Source organism: Nerophis ophidion, linkage group LG24 (genome assembly GCF_033978795.1).
Source record: "Nerophis ophidion isolate RoL-2023_Sa linkage group LG24, RoL_Noph_v1.0, whole genome shotgun sequence".
Taxonomy (NCBI): Eukaryota; Metazoa; Chordata; class Actinopteri; order Syngnathiformes; family Syngnathidae; genus Nerophis; species Nerophis ophidion.
In genome coordinates this window covers 39200968-39226892 of record NC_084634.1, presented here as the reverse complement: position 1 = coordinate 39226892, position 25925 = coordinate 39200968, and the positions used below count along the sequence as shown (strand labels likewise).

At 41.3% G+C, this 25925-nt stretch overlaps 1 protein-coding gene across 1 annotated transcript; it reads right to left on the bottom strand.

Moving 5' to 3' along the window:
• Positions 1-1906: 1906 nt before the first annotated feature.
• slc30a1a (solute carrier family 30 member 1a) lies at positions 1907-23505 on the bottom strand. The gene is made up of 2 exons (XM_061886870.1): positions 22655-23505; positions 1907-2922 (listed from the first exon to the last, which is right to left on the bottom strand). The coding sequence occupies exons 1-2, from the start codon at positions 23202-23204 to the stop codon at positions 2045-2047; spliced, it is 1428 nt and encodes a 475-aa protein (XP_061742854.1). The 5' UTR covers positions 23205-23505; the 3' UTR covers positions 1907-2044.
• Between the last annotated feature and the right edge of the window lie 2420 nt (positions 23506-25925).

Here is a 25925-nt window from a genome sequence, read left to right as displayed (position 1 = left end):
GTATAGGTAATTGGTTCTTGTTTATAGACAAGCGTGTGTCATGGTGTGCACGAGTGCTGCCGGCTATTTGTTGATGGTAAAAGGAAATCTCTTGATTAACGTGTTTTATTTTCCAATATTAAAACACAGTGTTACTGTTCAAACTCTGTGTAATGTTACAGCGGCCAGAAATATTAAATGTTCTGCCTTGTTATTAATGAATACTTAGGCCTGCTACGCTACTGCATTTCAATTTGGGGCATCACAGTGGTACTTGGAGATAAGGTTTTGTTTTTCCTGAGGTGGTACTTGCTGAAAAAAGTTTGAGAACCACTAAATTAAATTTAAAAAATTTAACTGATGGATTATTTATACTGTAGATCAGGGGTCAGCAACCTTTTTGAAACCAGGAGCTACTTCTTGGGTACTGAATAATGGGAAGGGCTACCAGTTTGATACACACTTAAATAAATTGCCAGAAATAGCCAATTTGCTCAATTTACCTTTAACTCTATGTTATTATTAATAATTAATGATATTTGTCTTTGTGGAAACACTGATCATCTTAATGATTTCTCACAATAAATATATATTTTGATGACATGTTTTAAATAGGTTAAAATCCAATCTGCACTTTGTTAGAATATATAACAAATTGGACCAAGCTATATTTCTAACAAAAACAAATCATTATTTCTTCTAGATTCTCCAGAACAAGAAAGACATTCAAAAGACTTTGAAATAAGATTTAAATTTGATTCTACAGATTTTCTAGATTTGCCAGAATAAATTTTTTGAATTTTAATCATAAATTTGAAGAAATATTTCACAAAAAATCTTCGTCAAAAAAAACAGAAGCTAAAATGAAGGATTAAATTAAAATGTATTTATTATTCTTTACAATAATTGACTTGAACATTGATTTAAATTGTCAGGAAAGAAGAGGAAGGAATTTAAAAAGTAAAAAGGTATATGTGTTTAAAAATCCTAAAATCATTTTTAAGGTTGTATTTTTTCTCTAAAATTGTCATTCTGAAAGTTATAAGAAGCAAAGTAAAAAAAAATATTTAAACAAGTCTTTAAAATATTTTCTTGGATTTTCAAATTCTATTTGAGTTTTGTCTCTCTTGGAATCAAAAATGTCGAGCAAAGCGAGACCAGCTTGCTAGCAAATAAATTAAATTAAAAAAATAGAGGCAGCTCACTGGTAAGTGCTGCTATTTGAGCTATTTTTAGAACAGGCCAGCGGGCGACTCATCTGGTCCTTCCGGGCGACCACCGCGTTGGTGACCCCTGCTGTAGATGGAACTTAAAAGTAGACAAAAGACAACATTTGGGTCAACTGTTCCAAAACAGCCGTGTATTTTTGTCTCACAGACGACAGCGTACACATTTCACAGAAAACATCATCTGACAAGTCATATCTAAAATGATGGGGAAAAAACAGCATTATTTTCACATAACAAACGTGCCCGATGAGACACGAGTAGAAGAGACGTTATAAAAGGAATACACTTCCCAGCACATATTGTTTACATTGCATACACATTGACTCGGGAGTGGAACTGGGAATTGCACCTTGTCACGTGACACGTGTGATGAAGATGAAGATGAAGACGGGGATTTGGTGGGCAATTTCAAGGCCACTAGAGGACGTCAGTGCTCGGAGGACACGTTCACCATTCTGCTGATGCCATGTGTGAACCTACACCACACGGGGCAGCTTCGGTTAAAAACAAAACAAAAAAAAGTTAAAAGTTGTTTGTGCAGCTTATGATGATTAAAAAAGGAAGAAATGAAACCAGCATAGAGGAAATAAAAGCAGCGTCTTCAGAAAACAATTGTAATAACTTAAATAGTTAAATTATTTGTTAGGGGGAGGGGCCAGTAACCCCCGTAAAAAAGGTCCAGGCTGCGTTTAATGCTCTAACTTGCATGTGTGATGGGCGGTCCTGATGCGAGAAGCTTTGGCACAGCATCACCATGACAACATGCCACCTAAAAGAGAGCAGAATGCATGAAGTGACTTGACGACGGGATGAGGAGGCGGAGCCCCGGCGCGCCTTCACAGGGACGACTCCACCTCCCTGGCCACGCCCAGCGCCGGCTGCATGAGGGGATCGGCGGCCTGCTCCTGGGCGTCCCCGGCCTCCGAGGAGAAGGTCAGGCGGATGTCGCCGCCGGCCTTCCTGTCGGACGGCGGGTTCTGCTTGTCGGCGGCGCCGCAGCACTGCTTGGGGGCGCACTGAGTCCTGCAGGAGAGCTCGCACAGAGAGTCCTGGGACTCGGAGGTGAAGGTGACGAACTCGGGCTGGATGGTGGTGGCGTGGATGCCCTCGTTGTGGAAGAAGTCCTTGATGCGCTTGGCCACCTCCATGTAGGAGGTGGGGTCGTGGCACTTGATGTGCGCCGTGGCGATGATGCGGCTGCCCGCCAGCTGCCAGACGTGCAGCTCGTGGATGGCCAGCACGCCGTCCAGGCCCAGCAGGCGCTCGTTGAGGCGGTGGATGTTGATCTGCTTGGGCACCGTCTGCAGCAGGATGAGCGCCGACTCCTTCAGCAGCGGGTAGGTGGTGTAGAGGAGGATGCACACCATGATCAGGCACAGCGTGGGGTCCAGGTACAGCACCCAGCAGGGGCCCGCCATCTTGGTGCCGGGCGGCAGGGGGCCCTCCGGCAGGTCCAGCAGCGTGTGGTTGACGTGGTGCTCGGCGGCGTGGCTCGGCACGCACTTGTTGACGCAGACCTGGTCTTTCTCGCACGGCTGCCACACGAAGATGAAGATCAGGGCGTTGACCACCACGATGACGGAGCCCAGCGCGTCGCCCAGGACGTGGAGGAAGACTCCGCGCATGTTGAGCTGCGAGGAGAAGTCCTTGTCCAACTCCTCGTACGCCGTGTCGCCGTTCAGCCGGACCTCCGTGTTGTCTTTGCAGCCCGTGTCTGAGGGTGAACACATGACATGTCACGGCCACGCTCGCCACAATCTGCTCAGCAAAATGCCCACAGAAAAGTTGAATTACGGGAAGAAAGTTGGACATGAAGTACAAAACCAAAAGCAGTAAAGTTGGCACCATGATTTTCAACTCTTATTCCATTGAATAGACGGCAAAGACAAAATATTTTACGTTCACACGTTCAAAAAAGCTGGCATAAGTGGCAAAAAAGACTGAGGAACAGATTCATTGGGTACACAAGCAGCTTCATTCACAAACAAGGACGGGGCGAGGGACAGAACTTTGTCAACAAATGCCTGAGCAAATTGTTTAAAGACAACATTTCTCAACCGAGCTATTGCAAGGAATTCATGTTTTTCACCATCGACGCTCTGTAAAATCATCAAAAGGTTCAGAGAATCTGGAGAAATCACTGCACGTAAGCCGTGATTTTACGCATCTTGGATCCCTCAGGCGCTACTGCGTAAAAAAAACCCCACATCCGTGTGTAAAGGATATCACCACATGGGCACTTCAGAAAACCACTGTCAGTAACTACAGTTTGTTGCTACATCTCTAAGTGCAAGTAAAACTCTAAAGCCATTTATCAACAACACCCAGAAAGGCCGCCAGCTTGGCTGGCCCTGATCTCATCTGAAAAGGACTGATGCAAAGTGGAAAAGTGTTCTGTGGTCTGACGAGTACACATTCCATAATTGTTTTTAGAAACTGTGGACGTATTGTGCTCCGGAACAAAGAGGAAAAGAACCATCCGGATTGTTCTAGGCGCAAAGTGTAAAAGGCAGCATGTTATTAGTGCCCAAGGCATTAGTAACTTACACATCTGTGAAGGCACCATTAATGCTGAAAGGTACATACAGGTTTTGGAGCAACATATGTTGCCATCCAAGCAACATTGTCAGCAAGACGATGCCAAGACAGGTCTTACAACAACGTGGCTTCATAGTAAGAGTGCGGGTACTAGACTGGCCTGCCTGTAGTCCAGACATTGAAAATGTGTGAAGGCTAAAATATGATAAGGGAGACTGTTGAACAACTTACGCTGTACAAACTGTCTAAAACTCAACTAAGCAAAGCCAAAGCCCTTTATCAACAACACCCAGAAACCTAAAATATGAGAAGGGAGACTGTTGAACAACTTAAGCTGTATATCAAGCAAGAATGGGAAAGAATTTCACTTCAAAAATGTGTCTCCTCAGTTCCCAAACCTTTACTGAGTGTTGTTAAAAGGAAAGGCCATGTAACACACTGGTAAAAATGCATTTTTTGCAATGTGTTGCTGCCATTAAATTCTAAGTGAATGATTATTGGCTTTATAGTAGGGTTGTTGTTTTAAGTGGCCGTATCCACACTGTTTCATCCAGGATGATTTGATGAATGAGCGATACGGGGGAAATTATTCTCCTTCTCCTCACAATATGAATAACAGTTGCTGAATGGTTTTAATCCCAAAAATTGATTCTTGAATAACATTTTTATTTGCGAAATTTAAATAGTTCACAAAAATTACGAGTCGACTCAGAATCGAAATAAATAATTAGGAAGTGTAGGGCTGTAAATCTTTCGCCGCCATTTAATTTGATTCTTGAGGGTAACGATTCGATTAAAAATCGATTCTTGATGCCAAATAATCGTGGATTTAAAATCAATCAACACTGTGTGTGAGTTCAATGATTAACTCCAGTTATCATAAAATAGACAAACAGCTCTGATAATGTTTATATTACCTAAAAGAAAACTGTTTTTTTAGGGCTTCACGGTGGCAGAGGGGTTAGTGCGTCTGCCTCACAATACGAAGTTCCTGCAGTCCTGGGTTCAAATCCAGCCTCGGGATTTTTCTGTGTGGAGTTTGCATGTTCTCCCCGTGAATGCGTGGGTTCCCTCCGGGTACTCCGGCTTCCTCCCACTTCCAAAGACATGCACCTGGGGATAGGTTGATTGGCAACACTAAATTGGCCCTAGTGTGTGAATGTGAGTGTGAATGTTGTCTGTCTATCTGTGTTGGCCCTGCGATGAGGTGGCGACTTGTCCAGGGTGTACCCTGCCTTCCGCCCGATTGTAGCTGAGATAGGCGCCAGCGACCCCGAAAGGGAATAAGCGGTAGAAAATGGATGGATGGAAAACTGGTTTTGTTCAACAAAAAACTTCCTAAACAAAGTCAAATAAGGCAAAACTTTTTTTTTTTTTTACGTAAATCCGTACATCAAAAATCTACATTAACAATATGATGTGCCTGAGTGGCTGAAGAGGACATGAAAAAAATAAAAATAAAATAAAGCGAAAAATTTAACTTTTTTTATTTTTCCACCCATCTATTTTCTACCACTTGTCCCTTTTAGGGTTGCGGGGGGCGCTTGAGCCTATCTCAGCTGCATTCGAGCCGACTCATCACAATTAATTTTTTTCAAATCAATTTTTTTTTTTTTTTTTAATTGATTACGAATCGCGATTTGGATGTGAATCGATTATTTTTAGAGATGTCCAATAATATCGGCCGATACATGCTTTAAAATGTAATATCGGAAATTATCGGTTTCAAAAAGTAAAATGTATGACTTTTTAAAAGGCGGCTGTACAGAGTGGTACACAGATGTAGGGAGAAGTACAGAGCAGTTGCGCCTCCCAGTCATACTTGCCAACACTCCACATTTTCCTGGAAGACTACCCAGTTCCAGTGTCCCCCCCGAAAATCTCCTGGGGCAACCAACCATTCTCCTGAATACCGATTTCCACCCAGACAACAATATTGGGGCCCTCAAGGCACTGCCTTTGCGTGCCGGCCCAATCACATAATATCTACGGCTTTTCACACACACACAAGTGAATGCAAGGCATACTTGGTCAACGGCCATACAGGTCACACTGAGGGCAGCCATATAAATAACTTTAACTTTGTTCCAAATATGCGCCACACTGTGAACCCACACCAAACAAGAAACACATTTCGGGAGAACATCATAAACACAACAGAACAAATACCCAGAAACCCTTGCAGCACTAACTCTTCTGGGATACTACAATATACACAATTCACAATATACATACATACAAACGAGAATGACAAACACATTTCGGGAGAACATCCACACCGTAACACAACAGAACAAATACCAAGAACCCTTTGCAGCACTAACTCTTCCGGGATGCTACAATACACCCCCCCCCCCCTCCCAACTCAACCTCCTCATGCTCTCTCAGGAAGAGCATGTCCTAAATTCCAAGCTGCTGTTTTGAGGCATGTTGAAAAAAATAATGCACTTTGTGACTTCAATAATAAATATGGCAGTGGCATTTTTTCCCATAACTTGAGTTGATTTATTTTGGAAAACCTTCTTACATTGTTTAATGCATCCAGCGGGGCTTCACAACAAAATGAAGCACAATAATGTGTTTCATTATATCGCTATCGGTTTATATCGGAATCGGTAATTAGGAGTTGGACAATATCAGAATATCGGCAAAAAATACCCCACAAAATTGGAAAACTTCCTACTAGAAAAGACAAAACTGTTGACTGAAAAGGTGTACGCGTTGAAGCAAAAGTAAGAAGAACACACTAAAAAGGTGCCATTCAGTACAACAATGCAACTTTTATCAGCTATATTACGTTACATTTTTGCAAAAAAAAAAAAAAAACGTTTTGCATTCTTTAATTGCAGCGTTAAACTGCTTAAAAACTGAACTGAAAGTGAACACTGGTGCAATGCAAACCTGCCTCTTAAATAAGTCAACAAACTTTGACAGTGACAAATTCACACCTAAGTAGTTCAATCGGACATCTCTAATTATTTTACAACATTGCTAGTGATCTTTATACGAGAATACATTTGTAAGGTTTCATAACTGCTCAGAAAGAAGCCTTATTTAGATAGATAGATATTTATTGATTCCTTCAGGAAAATTAAAATTCCAGCAGCAGTGTACAGAGTTGAGATCAATTTAAAAAGTAAATAATTGGGGTATAAATGGAAACAAAATAGAACAATATTACAATAAGAATAACAACAAAATGCAGCAATGGGAATACAAATATAACAGTAAAATAAGAATATAAGAAGGGAAACTAGGCAGTAGTGAGCATGTTATGAAAAAGTATAGCACTGTTATTGTTTTGCATCCCCTGTCATTAAAGTTAAATTAAAACATTCAGGGGCCATTTTGATATTTTTCATTTTCAAACCATATCAAAATATATGGATTTTTAAAATTGTTTTTACCTTTAGGGGTTCTGGGCACCATAAAGGGTCTCAGTTATTAAAATGTTAAAAATAAGTCACATTTTCATTATTATTTTTTATTTAATGTTTACAATAAATCTCTATATTAACTTAAAAAAATGAAGGTTTTATGGCTTTTCTGTCAAAAACAACTTTGTTTTTCATGGTAAAACTGTAATATGCAGTATTTAGTAATTAGAGCCCTAAAAGATCGATAATGCAGGACACCATTGATGTTAATCATTTTATAATTTTTGAGTAATCACAGTGAAAAGATAAATAAAATACCACTAAATATATTTGGAATCTAAAAGGTGCCCCACTCAGGAAGTGACACATTTTTATTAGTTTTTTTAAAAAACTTTCAACACTTAAGTTTACTAGATCAACTTCAGATATAAATGATAAATGGGTTGTACTTGTATAGCGCTTTTCTACCTTCAAGGTACTCAAAGCGCTTTGACACTACTTCCACATTTACCCATTCACACACACATTCACACACTGATGGAGGGAGCTGCCATGCAAGGCACCAACCAGCACCCATCAGGAGCAAGGGTGAAGTGTCTTGCTCAGGACACAACGGACGTGACGAAGTTGGTACTAGGTGGGATTTGAACCAGGGACCCTCGGGTTGCGCACGGCCACTCTCCCACTGCGCCACGCAGTGTTGATTTTACGTTTTAACCAAAGAAAACTGTTTTTATATGACAACTGCACGATATATGCAATATTTACCACATAAAACATTTTAAAGTGAAATATTTGAACTAATTGGAGCTTTGAAAATAATTGATTATAACATGGATTTTTTTGTCATATTCTTTTTTTTTTAGCAATGGCAAAAAAGTAAAAAATGATTGATTGAAACTTTTATTAGTAGATTGCACAGTACAGTACATATTCCATACAATTGACCACTAAATGGTAACACCCCAATAAGTTTTTCAACTTGTTTAAGTCGGGGTCCACGTTAATCAATTCATGGTAAAGATGGTTTTCGCATGGTAAAATAAAAACAAAAGAAAAAAAAACAGCCTGCATGGCAGCTTTTTGTCAACATTGCGACTTTTTCACCTCATTCCAATATTTTGAATGTTCTTTTTTATTTTTGCAATAGCATTTCCAGAATGTGTGGCGGGCCGGTAAACAATTAGCTCCGGGCCGCACTTTGGACATCCCTGAATTACAGCAATGATTGAATTAAAATGAAATAAAATACTAACTGTTGCCCAATTGGCAGGAAATAGAATGACTTTGTTGATGGAGTGTAATCATGTGATGTTTTCCCCCATGTTAACTGGATAAGTATTGGCTTTTAAGGGTAACCAGTGTGTTTTCGAGGCCTCGAGGGTGAGCAAAGTGGTTCTCGTAAAGAAATGATACACTCAATTTTGGCCGAAGACGCAATTAACAAGCAAGTGAGGTGTGGATTATTTGAAAGCAAAGTAGCGGCAACAACACTGAATGTTATAATAGGGCCGATGTAATCATTGATGTGGGTGTGTGAGGACGCGGTGACCTAACGACTTGCCCCAAAGCTGGATGGTTCATCAGCTGGATATTAGTGCGGCTGTGATACCACAATTACACTGATGGATGCTCCAGTATCAGCCGGCAGGACTTGGAGGATGGGCGCTAAACCAGTCTCCATTTATTGGAAATGTCAAGGCTTAACTGTGTGTGTGTGTGAGAAGAAGGGGCTGTGGGAGGGGGGCCTAGGAATGGCTTTAACCCTTCAGGGCCAGGGTAAGTGCGACTACCGCCCTGAAAGCAGCACATTTAGTTTGCACGTGAGCCCTCAATGGGAAGCAAACAGACAAGAATGCACTGAGTCAGGCTGTACTCTTATGCAATGTGGACTGCTGACTCTGCACCGCTGCTCAATGTACTCTTGCTCCTTCAGACAAAAGTGCATTTCAACACAATAAAAGCAGTAACGTTACAAAGGAAAATACACTTTCATCAGAATAAAGCCACTTGGGTAAAGGGTATAGGGTTGCAAAGGGGTGGGAAGTTTCCGGAAACCTACCACGGGAAGTGAAGCTCGGGAAGTTTGGAAATTTTGACAAATTTTTTTGATTATTCAAAGTTGGACACCGTCCATCTTATTCTGTAGCTTTTAAAAGACTAATGCAATGCCACACAGATATAAATTGTCAGCTAAACAACTGGAGTAGTCTTTAAAAATATTTGACTGATGGACAAATGAATAGAAATAGGTTAGATAAATAAATGAACAGTCAATCAGCATTAACAATCAAACTACAACCTACATCAGGGGTCGGGAACCTTTTTGGCTGAGAGAGCCAAGAAGTCAAATCTTTTAAAATGTATTTCTGTAAAAGCCATGTAATACTTTTTTTTAACACTGAACACAACTAAATGCTTGCATTTTTAAGTGAGACCAACATTTCTAGAGTATAATAAGTAAATAAATAAATAAAATTGTTATTCTGAAGCTAACTGTGGAGGGGGTGTGGCCTGCGGGCCTGCAGCGAAGCGGGGTGTTGCCAGGATCGGCCTCGAAATCAGCGACGGGTGCGTAGATGGACCACCTGGGCACTGTTATCTAATCACCTGTCGCTATGTTATAAGCAGCAGCCAGGAGGAGAGGCGGGGTTGGGGCTGGAGCCAGAGTGCGAGCGAGAACAAAAGAGAAAAAGACAATTGCTAGAAAGCAACTGAGAGACTTATTGAAAAATAAAACAATATTGTAACCCTGAAACAGGCTCTCATGTCGGTGCTTGGTGGCCTGAAGAACCCCCGGGAGGGCAAGCCCCACACTAACCAATAATAAATAAATAACTTCTTACCATTAACGCAAGTTCTTGAACAGGTGTGGTAGAAAACGGATGGATGGATTAAAAAAAGCACAAGAATGTTTTATATTTTGAACATTATTTTTAACACTGTGATTACAAGTGGAATTATTCATTACTTATGTCAAGCAATGCCAGCTCAGATTTACCTGAGAGCCAGATGCAGTCATCAAAAGAGCCACAACTGGCTCTAGAGCCATAGGTTCCCTACCCCTGACCTACGTTCTTGTATGACAACATAGGGAAAATTAGCATCATGGCTAACGGAGAAATAGAGCTCGGCAGAGTAACCGTGTAATACTCTTACATATCAGTAGGTGGCAGCAGGTAGATGTCGGAAACAGCAGGAGGCAGCGTGTAAGTAAAAAGGTGTCTAATGCTTAAACCAAAAATAAACAAAAGGTGAGTGTCCCTAAGAAAAGCCATTGAAGCTTAGAGAAGGCTATGCAGAACGAAACTAAAACTGAACTGACTACAAAGTAAACAAAAACAGAATGCTGGACGACAGCAAAGACTTACTGTGGAGCAAAGACAAAGTACATCCGAACGTGATGTGACAATCAACAATGTCCCCACAAAGAAGGATAAAAACAACTGAAATATTCTTGATTGCTAAAACTAAGTAAATGGGGGAAATATCGCTCAAAGGAAGACATGAAACTGCTGCAGGAAAATACCAAAAAAAGCGAAAAAGCCACCAAAATAGGAGCGCAAGACAAGAACTGAAACACTAAACTCCAAAGAAGTCAGGGTGTGATGTGACAGGTGGTGACAGTACACCTACTTTGAGACAAGAGATATAGTCATGCATGCTTGGTTATGCTTTAAAGTCATATCAAACAATTGCGACGACTTATTAGTCAACTGAGTTTGTTTTTTTGTTTAAAGATTTGTGCTGGTGGTGTGCCTCCGCATTTTTTCAACACAAAAAATGTGCCTTGGCTCAAAAAAGGTTGAAAAACACTGCATTATTAGACTGTGGAGGTTAAGGGGGTAACTAGGGCTGGGCGATACGGCCTTTTGTTAATATCTCTATATTTTTATGCCATGTCACGATACACCATATATATCTGGATATTTTGCCTTAGCCTTGAATGAACACTTGATGCATATAATCACAGCAGTATGATGATTCTATGTGTCTACATTCAAACATTCTTCTTATGCTACTTTTAAACTTTCATGCAGAGAGGGAAATCACAACTAAAAGTGTATTTATGAAACAGTTATTAAGCAGTGGCACAAACATTCATGTCATTTCCAAAACAGAAAGTGCAAGATTGTCGGAGACATTTTAAAACAAGCTATGAGTGCACTTTTGTGCATGATGTCACTAAGATGACATATCAAAACACTCAATTAAAATGCACTTTTTATACACAGAGCCACTACTGTTACACAGAATCATAATCAATACTATTGGGTGCCAGAATTGTGATTACCTACATTCCTCCATAAAATGGGAAACAGCTCTGATAAATGTATTTATTACTTAAAACAAATTTGGTTTGGTTTATTAATATCGAACCCAAACATTTAATAAAGTCAAATACAAATAAGGCATGTATCCCACACTTCTCTTTTCTAAAGTCAATCTGTACAGCGGATAGAGGCATCTACATCAACTGTATCATTTGCCCGAGTGCCTGTATAGGAACCTGAATAAATGTTTCAAATGCTAACGTTAGCTTGTATCAAGTACCAAAATATGACTGAGGTGTATACCTATGAAATTTGCTTAAAAAAGCTAGCATACTAACATTAGCATGCTAACAAGTATCATACGTCAACTGACAACATTTGTAACAAAATCGCAGTGTTACTGTTCAAACTGTTTTTATTGTTACAGTGGCCTACAATATTAAATATATTTGTAAAATAAAAGATCTGCCTTGTTTTTAATGAATATTTGGAGCTACTATGTTACTGTATTTTAATATTGGTCATTATGGCATTACTTGAATTGCCAAGTTTTTCCCAAGGTGTTACTTGGTGAAAAAAGTTTGAGAACCACTGCTGTAACATAAGATGGCTGAACTTGAGGTGAGAAGGCTTTTAGTGTGTTTCAATTAATATTTTGTGCATATCTAGTATCTCCGTATTTGTCTTATACACTTTTACACAATGACTTTAATAACAATTAAAATTAACTGTTTCTTATTACAAATACACTTTTTTTTTTAAAGTTGCAAGCGATAAACGTGTATTTGGTGAAACATATTGACTGTACATGTATTGTAAATGTATAATCTATTTACTGCGATGAGATGGCAACTTGTCCAGGGTGTACCCCGCCTTCCGCTCGATTGTAGCTGAGATAGGCACCAGCGCCCACCATGACCCCAAAGGGAACAATAGATGGATGGATGGATGATGTATTTATGTTATTCACATGTGAATAATGCTGTATAATACTGTATTTATGTTATTCACATGTTAATGTTGTATAACAGACCGTAATTATGTTATTCACATGTGAATAATGCTGTAAAAATACACTGTATATATATATATATATTTCAAATGTGAATAATGCTGTATAATATACTGAATTTATATTATTCACATGTGAATAATGTTGTATAACAGACTGTATTCATATTATTCACATGTAAAAAAAAAAAACAAGTGTTTATTGTCTATTGTGAGTGAACTGTGGGGCTGAATTTCCCGCAGGGATCAAGAAAGTACTTTCTATTCTATTTCTATTTTTAAAACTGCATAAACACACTGTACATAAACTAAAGATGCATCAATAATACATTTTTAATCGAATCGTAGCTCCTGAATAGTGGGGTGCCCCTTTGATACAATATGGTGCCCTAAAGATTTGTTTCATGTTTATGTTCCTTAGCCATTTTGTGTCAACATGCATTAAGTTGGGTATGTCTATGCCAGTGTTTTTCAACCTTTTTTGAGGCAAGGCACATTTTCTTCCATTTAAAATTTACGGAGGCACACCACGAGCAGAAAACGTTATAAAATGAAACTCCACCAGGCCGTCGTGCTTTATTTTGTGTTTGTTGGTGTTTTCCTGTGCAGTGCTTTAGTTTTTGTCTTGCGCTGTTATTTTGGTGGCCCTTCCTGTTTTCCTATAACAGTTTCATGTCTTCCTTTGACCGCTATTCCCCACACCTGCTTTGTGTTAGCAAGCAAGGCTATTTAAGTTGTTGCTACCCTTCGTTGTGTGGACATTGATTGTCATGTCATGTACGGGATGTACTTTGTGGACGCCACAAGTTTTGGCTGTTGTCCAGCATTCTGTTTCATTTTACTTGGTAGCCAGTTCAGTTTTACTTGTGTTTTGCATTGCCATTCCTATGCTTCATTGCCTTTTCTCTATGTCCATTGTTGGTTGAAGCATTATATACATTTTTACCTGCATATTGGGATCACAACACACCACCCTCGCCTCACCCGACATATCCCAACTTTTACAAAGCAATGAACTCATACTTGCCAACCTTGAAACCTCTGAATTCGGGAGATGTGTGTGTGTGTGTGTGTGTGTGTGTGTGTGGGGGGGGGTAGCATATAGATTTTCAAGTATTTCAAATATATATACAGTATATTGTATATATAACTTGTCCAGGGTGTACTCCGCCTTCCACCCAAATGCAGCTGAGATCAGCACCAGCGCCCCCTGCGACCCCAAAGGGAATAAGCGTCAGAAAATGTGTGTATATATATATATATATATATATATATATATATATATATATATATATATATATATATATATATATATATATATATATATATATATATATATATATATATATATATATATATATATATATATGTGTGTGTGTGTGTGTGTGTGTACAAAATCCATTCATGAATGAGTATATCCGCTCGGCCACCGTGTTCAAAAGAGAAAATTTATCTACAAAATTAGCAGGCAGCATACCCCTTCCCCTTCGGGCTGTCCTGGATGAACTGGAATATTTTTTTACAATCCTTTTGGAACTTGCAAGCATACATCCTCTTACTCGTCGTCGCCAGGTCTCTTCTTTGTTCTTCTGCTTTGTCTCTGTTATGTTTTTGGACATTACTACTTGCAATAGTTTCAAAGCAATGCATGATGGGAATCCGGATGTTGTGTGTCAGTGTATTAACGCGCCGGCTGAAATAAACACACGCTGAGAAATAGCTCCCTGCCTGCCAACTTTATGGCTTATAGATAAAGGAGACATATATAATAGTCTCCTTTTCAGGTAACAGAGGACGCTGAAAGCACACCCCCAATATTGTTGTCCGGGTGGAAATCGGGAGAAATTACGTAGAACGGTTGCTCCGGGAGATTTTTGGGAGGGGCACTGAAATTCGTGAGTCTCCCGGGAAAATCGGGAGGGTTGGCAAGTATGAATGAACTACCTGCTGCCACCTACTGACATGGGGTATTACGTGGTTACCCTGCCGAGGTCTACACAGCACAGAGACTAAACAACAGCACATTATTTGCAGAATAGAACTATTGATTCGAAAAAAATATTTTTGGGACCAAAAAGGTGAAGTTGCATAATTTCCCAAAGCACACCAGACAATATCTCACGGCACAGTGGTTGAAAAACACTGCTCTATGCAATGACACTTTCCACTTGAGTTTTGCATACTTGCTTTAAAAAATATATATTCCCCACAAAAATAATTTAATCAAAGTTTATTTCCGTAACCCTTAATCACAAGTGTCTCTAAGGACTGCACCAGCCACGACAACGTTAGATGTCACAATGTGTCGGAGTCTTTTTGATAGTTTAGTTACAATGTGTTGATGCTGGATACATTTTAAGCCAACAATTTAACTTTGGAGTAAGGTTATGCGACAAACAATATAAATGATATACACTTGGGCGACAATTGAGCTTTTAATACTATCATAATATCTTGATAATGCATGTTGATGGTACATTTGAGCAGTGTCACGCAAATTTGATCGCATCCTCAGCGCACTGTAGCGTCCTGGCGAGCGTGACGCAAAGCCACTTTAGCAAATCTCCCCTCCATGGCGGAACATGAGCTAGGTTTCTTTCAAGTACCGTATTTCCTTGAATTGCCGCCGGGGCGCTAACTAATTTAAAACCTCTTCTCACTCCGGCGTTTACCAAAGGCATGCGGTAAAGGCAAGCATGCGCTAATTATTTTAAAACCTCTTCTCACTCCGGCGCTTACCAAAGGCATGCGGTAAATTTAGGCCTGCGCTTATAAATTTGAGTGTGATGTAAGGATACCATCATGAAAAGCACATTTAATAAAAAAAAGTTATTATGGTCTTACCTTTACTTCTAAATGAAGTCCATGCGCAGCTCCTTCTGATCAAAAGCATTGATAACTTGTTTATAGAAGTCTTCCTTATCTTTCTTCAGTTTTAAAGGTCTCTCTGTCTCGATGGAGATCTTTTATTACCTCCTGTTTCGATTGAAAGTCCAGTTTAGAAAACTGTTTTATATTAGATATGTAATCCTCCATGTTAAAAGTGCAAGCGAGAGGAAAAAATAAACGATCGCTGTTCACTCTTGCTGCTTGTTGTCACTTCTTCTGCAGCCGAGTAGTCGCAAGAAGGATCACTAGCGCCCTCTACCACCAGGAGGCGGGAGTCATTTAATGACTCGTATTTGACACACGCAGCTACGGTATATTAATATAACATACGTAGCTGCTTACTGTTCTTTTTAGCATATTCAATAACTTGGACTTTAAATTCTACTGAATAGCTCTTAATCTTCTTCCCTTAATGCGGTTTTCAAATGATTAAAATCAGCCTTCTCCATTTTGAAAATGATGACAGGTGAAGTGTCACTCGTGACATGACGAGTTTGACCCGGCGGAAATTTTAGACATGTGCTAATAAAAATAATATTTTGCGAAACGAGTTTGACCCGGTGTTCATCCTAAGCATGCGCTAATTATTTTGCGAAACGAGTTTGACCCGGCAGTATTTCTATGCAGGCGCATACTATAGACACCCGGCGGCAATTCAAGGAAATACGGTAAGCTAGAGCGCTTGATCATAAAAAGAGGTGGACGGGTCAATACAGAGAACAACAGTAACAATACCAATTATAGTGTCAGTATACGGTCGATACCAAAGTCGTTAATGCGATATTTTGATCAAGGCATTTTTGTTATTGTTTAAAAACTCAGGAAATAAATCCCTGGATTGGACACAGGACCACAAATTATTTAAATCCAAGCCATAATAAGAACAAATGTAATTTCCTAACTGATATTGTTACACCACCACGGTGATCAAAAATGTAATCATGCAATACTTGAAAATTTCAAGATCATTGAATATGTATGACCAATACTGCCCCTGAAACTACTCGATACCCACATTTGTAGACTCATGCAAAGTATCTAAACCAGGGGTGTCAAACTCATATTAGAACAGGGGCCACATGGAGAATAATCTACCCACGAGTGAGCCCGGACTGGTGAAATCATGGCACGATAACTTAAAAATAAAGACAACTTCAGATTTTCTTTGTTTACAAATAGAACAAGCACAAATGTAAGAATCGTAATGTTAGGGTTTTTGTTTACACTTACGTGTTGCAGTTAGTAATTTATTTGTCGTGATTTATATTTTCTCAGTAAATGATGTGATAACGTTCTTTAGTCAACACATTGGTGTTAATTTTCAAATTATCAAGATAAAAAATATCAAAATCAAATTACAGGATGCTATTTATGTAATTTGATCATTTCCCTCGACCTATGCACCAACATGTGGTTTATTTTGTACATATTTTATGTAGCATCATCTACAAAGATACAAATAATTGCTATTGCGACATCCAGTGGACACATTTGGAACAGCTGTTTCTTTCATTCAAAAATTTCAGGTTCATTTTTATATTTAGCAAACTCATTCGAGTAAAACCTGCTTGCGGGACTGATCCGGCCCCCGAGCCGTACGTTTGACAACCCTGATCTAAACCGAAGTATGACTGCTTAGTATATTTTATCCATTGTTAGAACCATGTTTCAACATACCATAACCAGATATCCATCCATCCATCCATTTTCTACCGCTTATTCCCTTTCGGGGTTGCGGGGGGCGCTGGCGCCTATCTCAGCTACAATCGGGCGGAAGGCAGGGTACACCCTGGACAAGTCGCCACCTCATCGCAGGGCCAACACAGATAGACAGACAAACCGTAACCAGATATTTACAGTAAATAAGAAAGCAGATTAATAATAGTTTTGAAAAAATACAACTGAAAATTATGCAAATGGTACGACAAACATCAGCAAAACCCTTTTAACCACGTTTAAATACATATATTTGGACACCAAGTAAGATATTGTGATACATATCTCTATTGCAGGATGCTGCAATATGTATCGCGATATAGATTTACGGCCCAAACAGGTTTTTTCCGGCTCGCGTGAAAAGTTTGCCTAATTATTTTATTGAAAGAAACTGTTGTTCTAAATGTGCCCACTGGCTGTCACAATAGCGATTCTGTTAGGCAAGCAAACGGTTTGACCAGGCCAAGCAAGAGGTATAGAGTAAAGGGTGACTGCGGCTCCTCCTCCTCGACCCACATGACATGTAAAACCTGCCGTTTTATGTTTTCTACATAAAACGGCGTGGCAAAGTTGGGAGAGTGGCCGTGCCAGCCATCTTAGGGTTGCTGGTTCAATCCCCACTTTCTACCATCCTAGTCACGTCCGTTGTGTCCTTGGTAGGGATGCACCGATTAATCGGTAACCGAATATATTCGGCCGAATATGGCAAAAAAAGCCACATTCGGCCTTTGGTGGAATGAGTTAAAAACAAGGCCGAATAGTGGCGTGTGACGCAATTTTTGGACGCGGTGACGCAATCAACCAACGTGCAGTGACGCGGTGACGTTGGGATATGTTGTGTACTTGTATAAGTGTATGAGGTTACAAGCACGCACTTATTGAGATTTAGTGGGGCCTCTGTTTACATTATTAGCTTGTTGTGTAGGCTACCTGTATAAGTGTAAGAGGTTACAAGCACACAATTGAGATTTACTTGAGCCTTCTGTTTACATTATTAGCATATCTACTGTGGCTAAGCAGACTTTTGCCAAAAGGACAATCATTCATTTGTTGTGGGTTTATCCACTTTAATGCACTTTATTTTTTTTCGGAATGCATGTTTTGTTTGAAGGCCTAATAGAAATGAAAAACTTTGTGCTTTTTTTGAAAAGCAAAGGCTACTGGAATATTAAAAAAATGTCAATATTCAATAAAAAATTACTTTATTTGAAAAACATGTCTAAATATTTATTCTAGGCTATTTATGCAATATTAAAAAAATTGTGAAAAACTGCATTCATTATTCGGTATTCGGCCTTCGGCCAAGCGTTTAAATTTTATTCGGCTTCGGCCACAAATTTTCATTTCGGTGCATCCCTAGTCCTTGGGCAAGACACTTCACCCTTGCTCCTGATGGGTCCTGGTTAGCGCCTTGCATGGAAGCTCCCGCTGTCAGTGTGTGAATGTGTAAATACTGTCAAAGCGCTTTGGGCTCCTTAAAAAGGGGTAGAAAAGCGCTACACAAGTACAACCATTTATTTACCACTCTACTTCGAACACATCATCCTTGATGCCCAAAAATGTCTGTCGAACGCAGGGAAAGTGAACCTAAGCCTTTTGAATAATTATTACCTCCGTTTCTTAGGGTATGTTGTGTTAGCTTTTGGATTGATACGTGGACATAACCAAGGAAGTGTTTGATACCTAGAAGAGTTTACATGTTGCCAAAGTAAACAACCTGGAGTTAGGGCTGGGCGATACATTGAATATACTGGATATATCGCGGGTTTGTCTCTGTGTGATATAAAAAAGGAGTACAAGGTGATATTGGAGTATACGTTCTCACGCAGTTGCTTTTAGCTGCGGGCATTACGCTACAGGCTCTCCTCACTCTTTCTCGCGGAGACATAAAACAAGCAAAACCTTCTTACATACGTCACATACTGTCGCGCGTGTAACATCATACGCTCTCGCGGAGCAGACAGGTAGCGGCATGGTAAGGTTAGCTGCGGTGCTAACGGTGCGGTGCGAGTGGTAATAAGAGAGAAATAAGGTGCCAATCTGGTAACAAAAGAAGGAAGAAGAATTAATCCCCAAGAAAAACCGCAGGGGGTCCATCGTCTGGTGGTGGTTCGGCTTCAAGTTGGAATATCTTGCACAAGCAACAGTAATATGTCAAGTATGCGGCAAAAGCGTTGCTACGGAAAGTAGCAGCACTGCTAATTTGTAGCATGACTTGAAAAGTGCTTGAAACTCCGCATGTCAACATCTGCGGCCGGTGCCACACCAACAAAATTCCTAAGCAACCATTTCCACATCAACACCGTATGAAAAAATAGTCAACAACAGAAGGAAATAACATCCTGCCACATAGCGAAGGACATACACTATTTGATTTTCTATTACGCAGCTCAATTTACTTGACAGTTATTGAAATATCTTGTGTGACATCATGCCCTTTATTTGTTTTAAACTATTGCCGTGGCGTTTTGTACAAAAAGTGCACTTTAATGTAGTGTTGTTTTGATATGTCATCTAAGTGACATCATGCACAAAAGTGCACTAATAGCTTGTTTTAAAATGCCTGACAATCTTGCACTTTCTGTTTTGGAAATGACATGAATGTTTGTGCCACTGCTTAACTGTTTAATAAATACACTTTTAGTTGTGATTTCCCTCTCTGCATGAAAGTTTAAAAGTAGCATATATTAATGCAGCATGAAGACGAATGTTTTAATGTAGACACATAGAATCATCATACTGCTGTGATTATATGCATATATATGGTGTATCACAGAGGTGGGTAGAGTAGCCAGACATTGTACTCAAGTAAGAGTACTGTTACTTTAGAGATGTATTACTCAAGTAAAAGTAAAGAGTAGTCACCCAAATATTTACTTGAGTATAAGTAAAAAGTATGTTGCGAAAAAAGTACTCAAGTACTGAGTAACTGATGAGTAATGGTAAATGGTTGTACTTGTGTAGCGCTTTTCTACCCCTTTTTAAAGGAGCCCGAAGCACTTTGAACGCATTTCCACATTCGCCCATTCACACACTGACGGCGGGAGCTGCCATGCAAGGCACTCACCAGGACCCATCAGGAGCAAGGGTGAAGAGTCTTGCCCAAGGACACAACGGACGTGACGAGGATGGTAGAAGGTGGGGATTTAACCAGCAACCCTCTGATTGCTGGCACAGCCACCCTACCAACTTTGCCACGCCGCCCCACAAGTAATGATGACAGCAACAAGTAATGCACAAAACATAAAAATAGGAATGAACAAATTCAGAGCTAGGAATATCTCTTAAGCAACTAAAACAATAATATATATTTGGTTTTACACTGTATTGGAAAAAAAATTGAAAATTAATTTCACCTTTGTAACCTCATTATACTATTGGCTAAGTTTTATATTCTTAAATGTAAGTTTCTCAATTCCCAACCTTTTTTTTTGTGCATTTAAAAAAGATTTATAACTCTACATTAAAACACTCTACCTCTAACAACCAAAAAGCTGTGAAAACGATGATGCTGTGTTCCAAATTTAAGTTATTTACTGAGATTGAGTGAGCCTATGGCTTTGCACTTTCTTTATTTTTTATATATATATTTTTTGCATTCTATTTAAGTTACTTTGAATTTACAACCCCCTGGCGCTGTTTTGTACTGTTTTTGCACTTACTTTATTATTTATTTTCAACTGTTTGTAAATGTTGAAATTTATATATAGAGGTTTATAAAAAAAATAAAATAATGTGCAGTTAATCACGTTGCCGCCTGGCTCTGTTTGATTGGTGAAAAGGAGTCAAACGTCACCAGTGACGGCATTTGATTGGTGAAACGCATGCATGTGATAGATCCTACTTTGAAGGTCTGTCTGACAAAACAAAACAAACAAAGCGTGCGTTAACAGATCGATAAAAATCAGTAGCGAGCTGAATGTAGATAAATGGAGCGGAGTAAAAGTAGCGTTTCTTCTCTATAAATATACTCAAGTAAAAGTATGTTGCATTAAAACTACCGTATTTCCTTGAATTGCCGCCGGAGTGCTAATCAATTTAAAACCACTTCTTACTCCTGCGCTTACCAAAGACATGCGGTAAAAGTAAGCATGCGATAATTATTTTAAGACCTCTTCTTACTCCGGCACTTATGTAGTAAACATTTGAGTGTGATGTAAGCTTGGACCTTAAATCCTACTGAATCCCTCTTAATTTTCTTCCCTTTATGTGATTTTAAGTTACCGGTATTGAAATCAGCCTCCTCCATTTTGAGAATGATGACAGGGGACGTGTCACTTGTGACGTCACCAGTTTGACCAGGTGTTTATACTAAGCATGCGCTAATTATTTTGGGAAGAGAGTTTGACGCGGCAGTAATTCAAGGCAGACGCATACTATATGCCAGGGGTAGGGAACCTGTGGCTCTTTTGATGACTGCATCTGGCTCTCAGAAAAATATTAGCTGACATTGCTTAACACGATAAGTAATGAATAATTCCACTGGAATTCACAGTGCTAAAAATAACGTTCAAAATATAAAACATTCTCATGCATTTAAATCCATCCATCCGTTTCCTACCGCACCTGTTCAAGAAGTCACGTTAATGGTAAGAAGTATTTTATGTCATGATGGGGGGGTCGCAGCTTGCTGCGGGGTCGTTCTCCCAGGAAGGCAGACGGACTACTCGGGACATGGCATTTAGGTAAAAACAAGACTTAATTTAAACTAAAAAAAGATACAAACAAAAATCGCTCACAGCGGAGGCACAACTTGGGCTAAGGAAGAAAGCTAACGCATAAACAGACTATGAACATAAATCAAACAAAACTTACTTTGCATGGCATGAAGCAGGAAACTATGGCAAGGCATGAAACAAGTCAGCACAGACCAAGAAAAGATTACATTGAGCAAGGGGCGACTGACTGGCAAAGACAAGCTTAAATACTGCCTCTGATTAGTGCTCAGGAAGCAGGTGAGCGGGCATTTTGTCCACCAGAGACAGGTGGACAAAATGAGTAACCAAGAAAACCAGACAAGGGAGTGGAAAAAAACAGGAACTTAAAGAGTCCAAAAGACAAACAGCACATGGCCAAACAAAAACATGATCAACAGACATGACATTTGATTTATTATTGGTTAGCTTCAGAATAACCATGTTATTAAAAAGAATAAGAGACTACTCTATAAATGTTGGTCTTACTTAAAAATGCACGCATTTAGTTGTATTTAGTGTCAAAAAATATGATACAGCTCTCACGAAAATATATTTTGAAATATTTGGCTTTCATGGCTCTCTCGGACAAAAAGGTTCCCGACCCCTGCTATATGCCCTGCGGCAATTCAAGGAAATACGGTACTCTTAGAAGTTCAATTCATCCCAAAAGTCACTCAAGTAAATGTAACGGAGTAGATGTATCGTGACATGGCCTAAAAATATGGAGATATTAATAAAATGGCATATCGCCCAGCCCTTCCTGGAGTTGTCTTTATTCTTAAGTTATCATGCCCCTCAGCTAAAATGATTAAAGGCAATATCGCCCATCTCTTGCTTTGAGTTAATGTAAACTAGGAACTGACTGTTTTGATGATGCAAGTGAAATGTGAACTTAAATGTGACAATCAACCCACTCTTGAGAAAAAAAAAATATATATACCCACCGGTTGCTTGAGATGCATCCCCGGAGCTGTTGTGGTTGCCCACAAGGTTGTTGGTCTCCCCAGAAGTTCCATTGTCAGCGCGGTGAGACTTCCCAGCCTTCGCCTTCTTACCCCCGTGCGAGTGTCCGTGTCCCCCGCCGGCGTGTCCGTGGAAGAGGCAGAGCCCGAGCAGGTTGACCAGCAGCCCGACAAATCCCACGCCGGCCAGCACCTGCGGTCTCTCGATCTCGTGGGCCGTGGTGAAGCGCTCGACGGCCTCCAGGACGATGGTGAAGCAGAGAGCCGTGAGGAAGACGGCGTTGACCAGCGCCCCCATGACCTCCGCCCGGATCCAGCCGAAGGTGTTCTTGTCGGTGGCTTGCGTCTTCTCGGCGAACCGCACCGCCACCAGGGCCACCACCAGCGCGATGACGTCGGACAGCATATGGAAGGAGTCGGAGAGCATGGAGAGGGAGGAGGTCAGGCGGCTGACCACCACCTCCACGATGAAGAAGGCGAAGGTCAGCGACAACATGCACAGCAGCCGCGCGCGGTTGGGCTCGCAGGCCATTTTGTGGAAGTTGTGGAGGCGGGAGACCAGCTCGCACTTAGCCGGCTAGCTTCAACCGACTAGCGCCGAGCTAACCGGAGACAACTCGCGCCTTTTTTTTTGCTCGCTACGGTTAAACGAGAACGGAAGTCGGCAGAGAAAAAAGACGGACTGCGCTGGCGGGGAAAAAGACGACAAAAGCGTCGAGACAAAAGCTGGCGGCGCTCGGGAAAATGACCGCACGTCGCCCGCCCAGCTCCACTTTGCAGACGGCTGAAACTTTGCACCCGAGCCGGCAAACTTTCCACACGGAACCCTTCGCGAGGAAGTCCACGCCCCGCGCTGCTTCCTATTGGTGGAGAAAAGAAAGAATCGCAGCCCATTGGTTGTCCGCGCAAATGGGCGGGACGGAGTAGCCAGGCAACGGAGGTTGCTAAGCACGCTACATAAAAAAAAATAAAAAAAAATCGCAATTAAATAAACGACTAAGACGTGTTTGGAATTAAAATGTTAGAATTCATGCCGCTTTCGTGATGGTGAGAAAAATACGTGTTACACGGTAGTCAATTATCAACGTGACCGGCGAGCATTCCTATGGAGAACTTTTCAACATCATTTCGCTGCTGTGTAAACGTCGATGCTCGCTTGACTTTTTTGGCGTCAAGATTTTGTGTCGTCACGCATACGTTTTTTGTTTTATTTCAACGTCTTCAAAATGAGAATGGCAAATTCAATTCATCCATTCATTTTCTAACACTAATCTTCGAGGTTGCAGGGGAGCGGTGGTGCTGGAGCCTATTTTAACAGCATTTAGGCAGAAGGCGAACTACACCTTGGACAAGTCACCACCTCATCACAGGGCCAACACAGATAGGCAGACAACATTCACACCATCCATCCATTTCCTACCGCTTGTCCCTTTTGGGGTCGCTGGAGCCTATCTCAGCTGCATTCAAGCGGAAGGCGGTGTACACCTTGGACAAGTCACCACCTCATTTCAGGGCATTCACACCATTCATTTTCTACCGCTTGTCCCTTCTGGGGTCGCTGGAGCCTATCTCAGCTGCATTCAAGCGGAAGGCGGTGTACACCTTGGACAAGTCACCACCTCATTTCAGGGCATTCACACCATTCATTTTCTACCGCTTGTCCCTTCTGGGGTCGCTGGAGCCTATCTCAGCTGCATTCAAGCGGAAGGCGGTGTACACCTTGGACAAGTCGCCACCTCATTTCAGGGCATTCACACCATTCATCCATCCATTTTCTACCGCTTATTCCCTTCGGGATTGTGGCCAGGTACTGGAGCCTATCTCAGCTGCATTAGGGCGGAAGGCGGGGTACACCCTGGACAAGTCTCCACCGCATCACAGGGCCAACACAGATAGACAACATTCACACCATCCATCCATTTTCTACCGCATGTCCCTTTTGGGGTCACTGGAGCCTATCTCAGCTGCATTCAAGCGGAAGGCCTCGTACACCCTGGACAAGTCACCACCTCATCGCAGGGCACTCACACCATCCATCCATCCATCCATTTACTACCACTTATTCCCTTTTGGGGTCGCGGACGCCTATTTCAGCTGCATTCGGGCGGAAGGCAGGGTACACCCTGGACAAGTCCCCACCTCATCGCAGGGCATTCACACCATCCATCCATCCATTTCCTACCGCTTATTCCCTTCGGGGTTGTGGCGGGGTGCTGGAGCCTATATCAGCTGCATTCAGGCGGAAGGCAGAGTACACCCTGGACAAGTCGCCACCTCATCGCAGGGCATTCACACCATCCATCCATTTTCTACCGCTTATTCCCTTCGGGGTTGTGGTGGATTTCTGGAGCCTATCTCAGCTACATTCAGGCGGAAGGCGGGGTACACCCTGGACAAGTCGCCACCTCATTGCAGGGCATTCACACCAACCATCCATCCATTTACTACCGCTTATTCCCTTCAGGGTTGTGGCGGGGTGCTGGAGCCTATATCAGCTGCATTTTAGCAGAAGGCAGAGTACATCCTGGACAAGTGGCCACTTCATTGCAGGCCCAACACAGATAGACTGACAATATTCACACCATCCATCCATTTTATGCCGCTTGTCCCATTTGGGGTCGCTGGAGCCTATCTCCGCTTGCGTTCGGGCTTAAGGCCTACACCCTGGACAAATCGCCACCTCATTGCAGGTCATTCACACCATCCATCCATTCTTTACCGCTTATTCCTTTCGGAGTTGCAGGGGGTGCGGGAGCCTATCTCAGTTGCATTTGGGCAGAAGGCGGTGTACACCCTGGACAAGTGGCCACCTTATCACAGGGCCAACACAGATAGACAGACAACATTCACACCATCCATCCATTTTCTACCACTTCTCCCTTTTGGGGTCGCTGGAGCCTATCTTCGCTTGCGTTCGGGCTTAAGGCGGGGTACACCCTGGACAAATCGCCACCTCATTGCAGGGCCAACACAGATAGACAAACAACATTCACACACAAGGGACCATTTAGTGTTGCCAATCAACCTATCCCCAGGTGCATGTCTTTGGAGGTGGGAGGGGCCTATCCCCAGGTGCATGTCTTTGGAGGTGGGAGGGGCCTATCCCCAGGTGCATGTTTGATTGCTGGATTTACCAGCAAGAGTACACAAAAATGCTCTTCCAGTTGGCAGCCATCTATACTGGAACCCCCGAGCTTTCCTCTTCATTACTAAGCGGCAATGTCGCGTAATAACTCCTCAATCACTTCGTCCC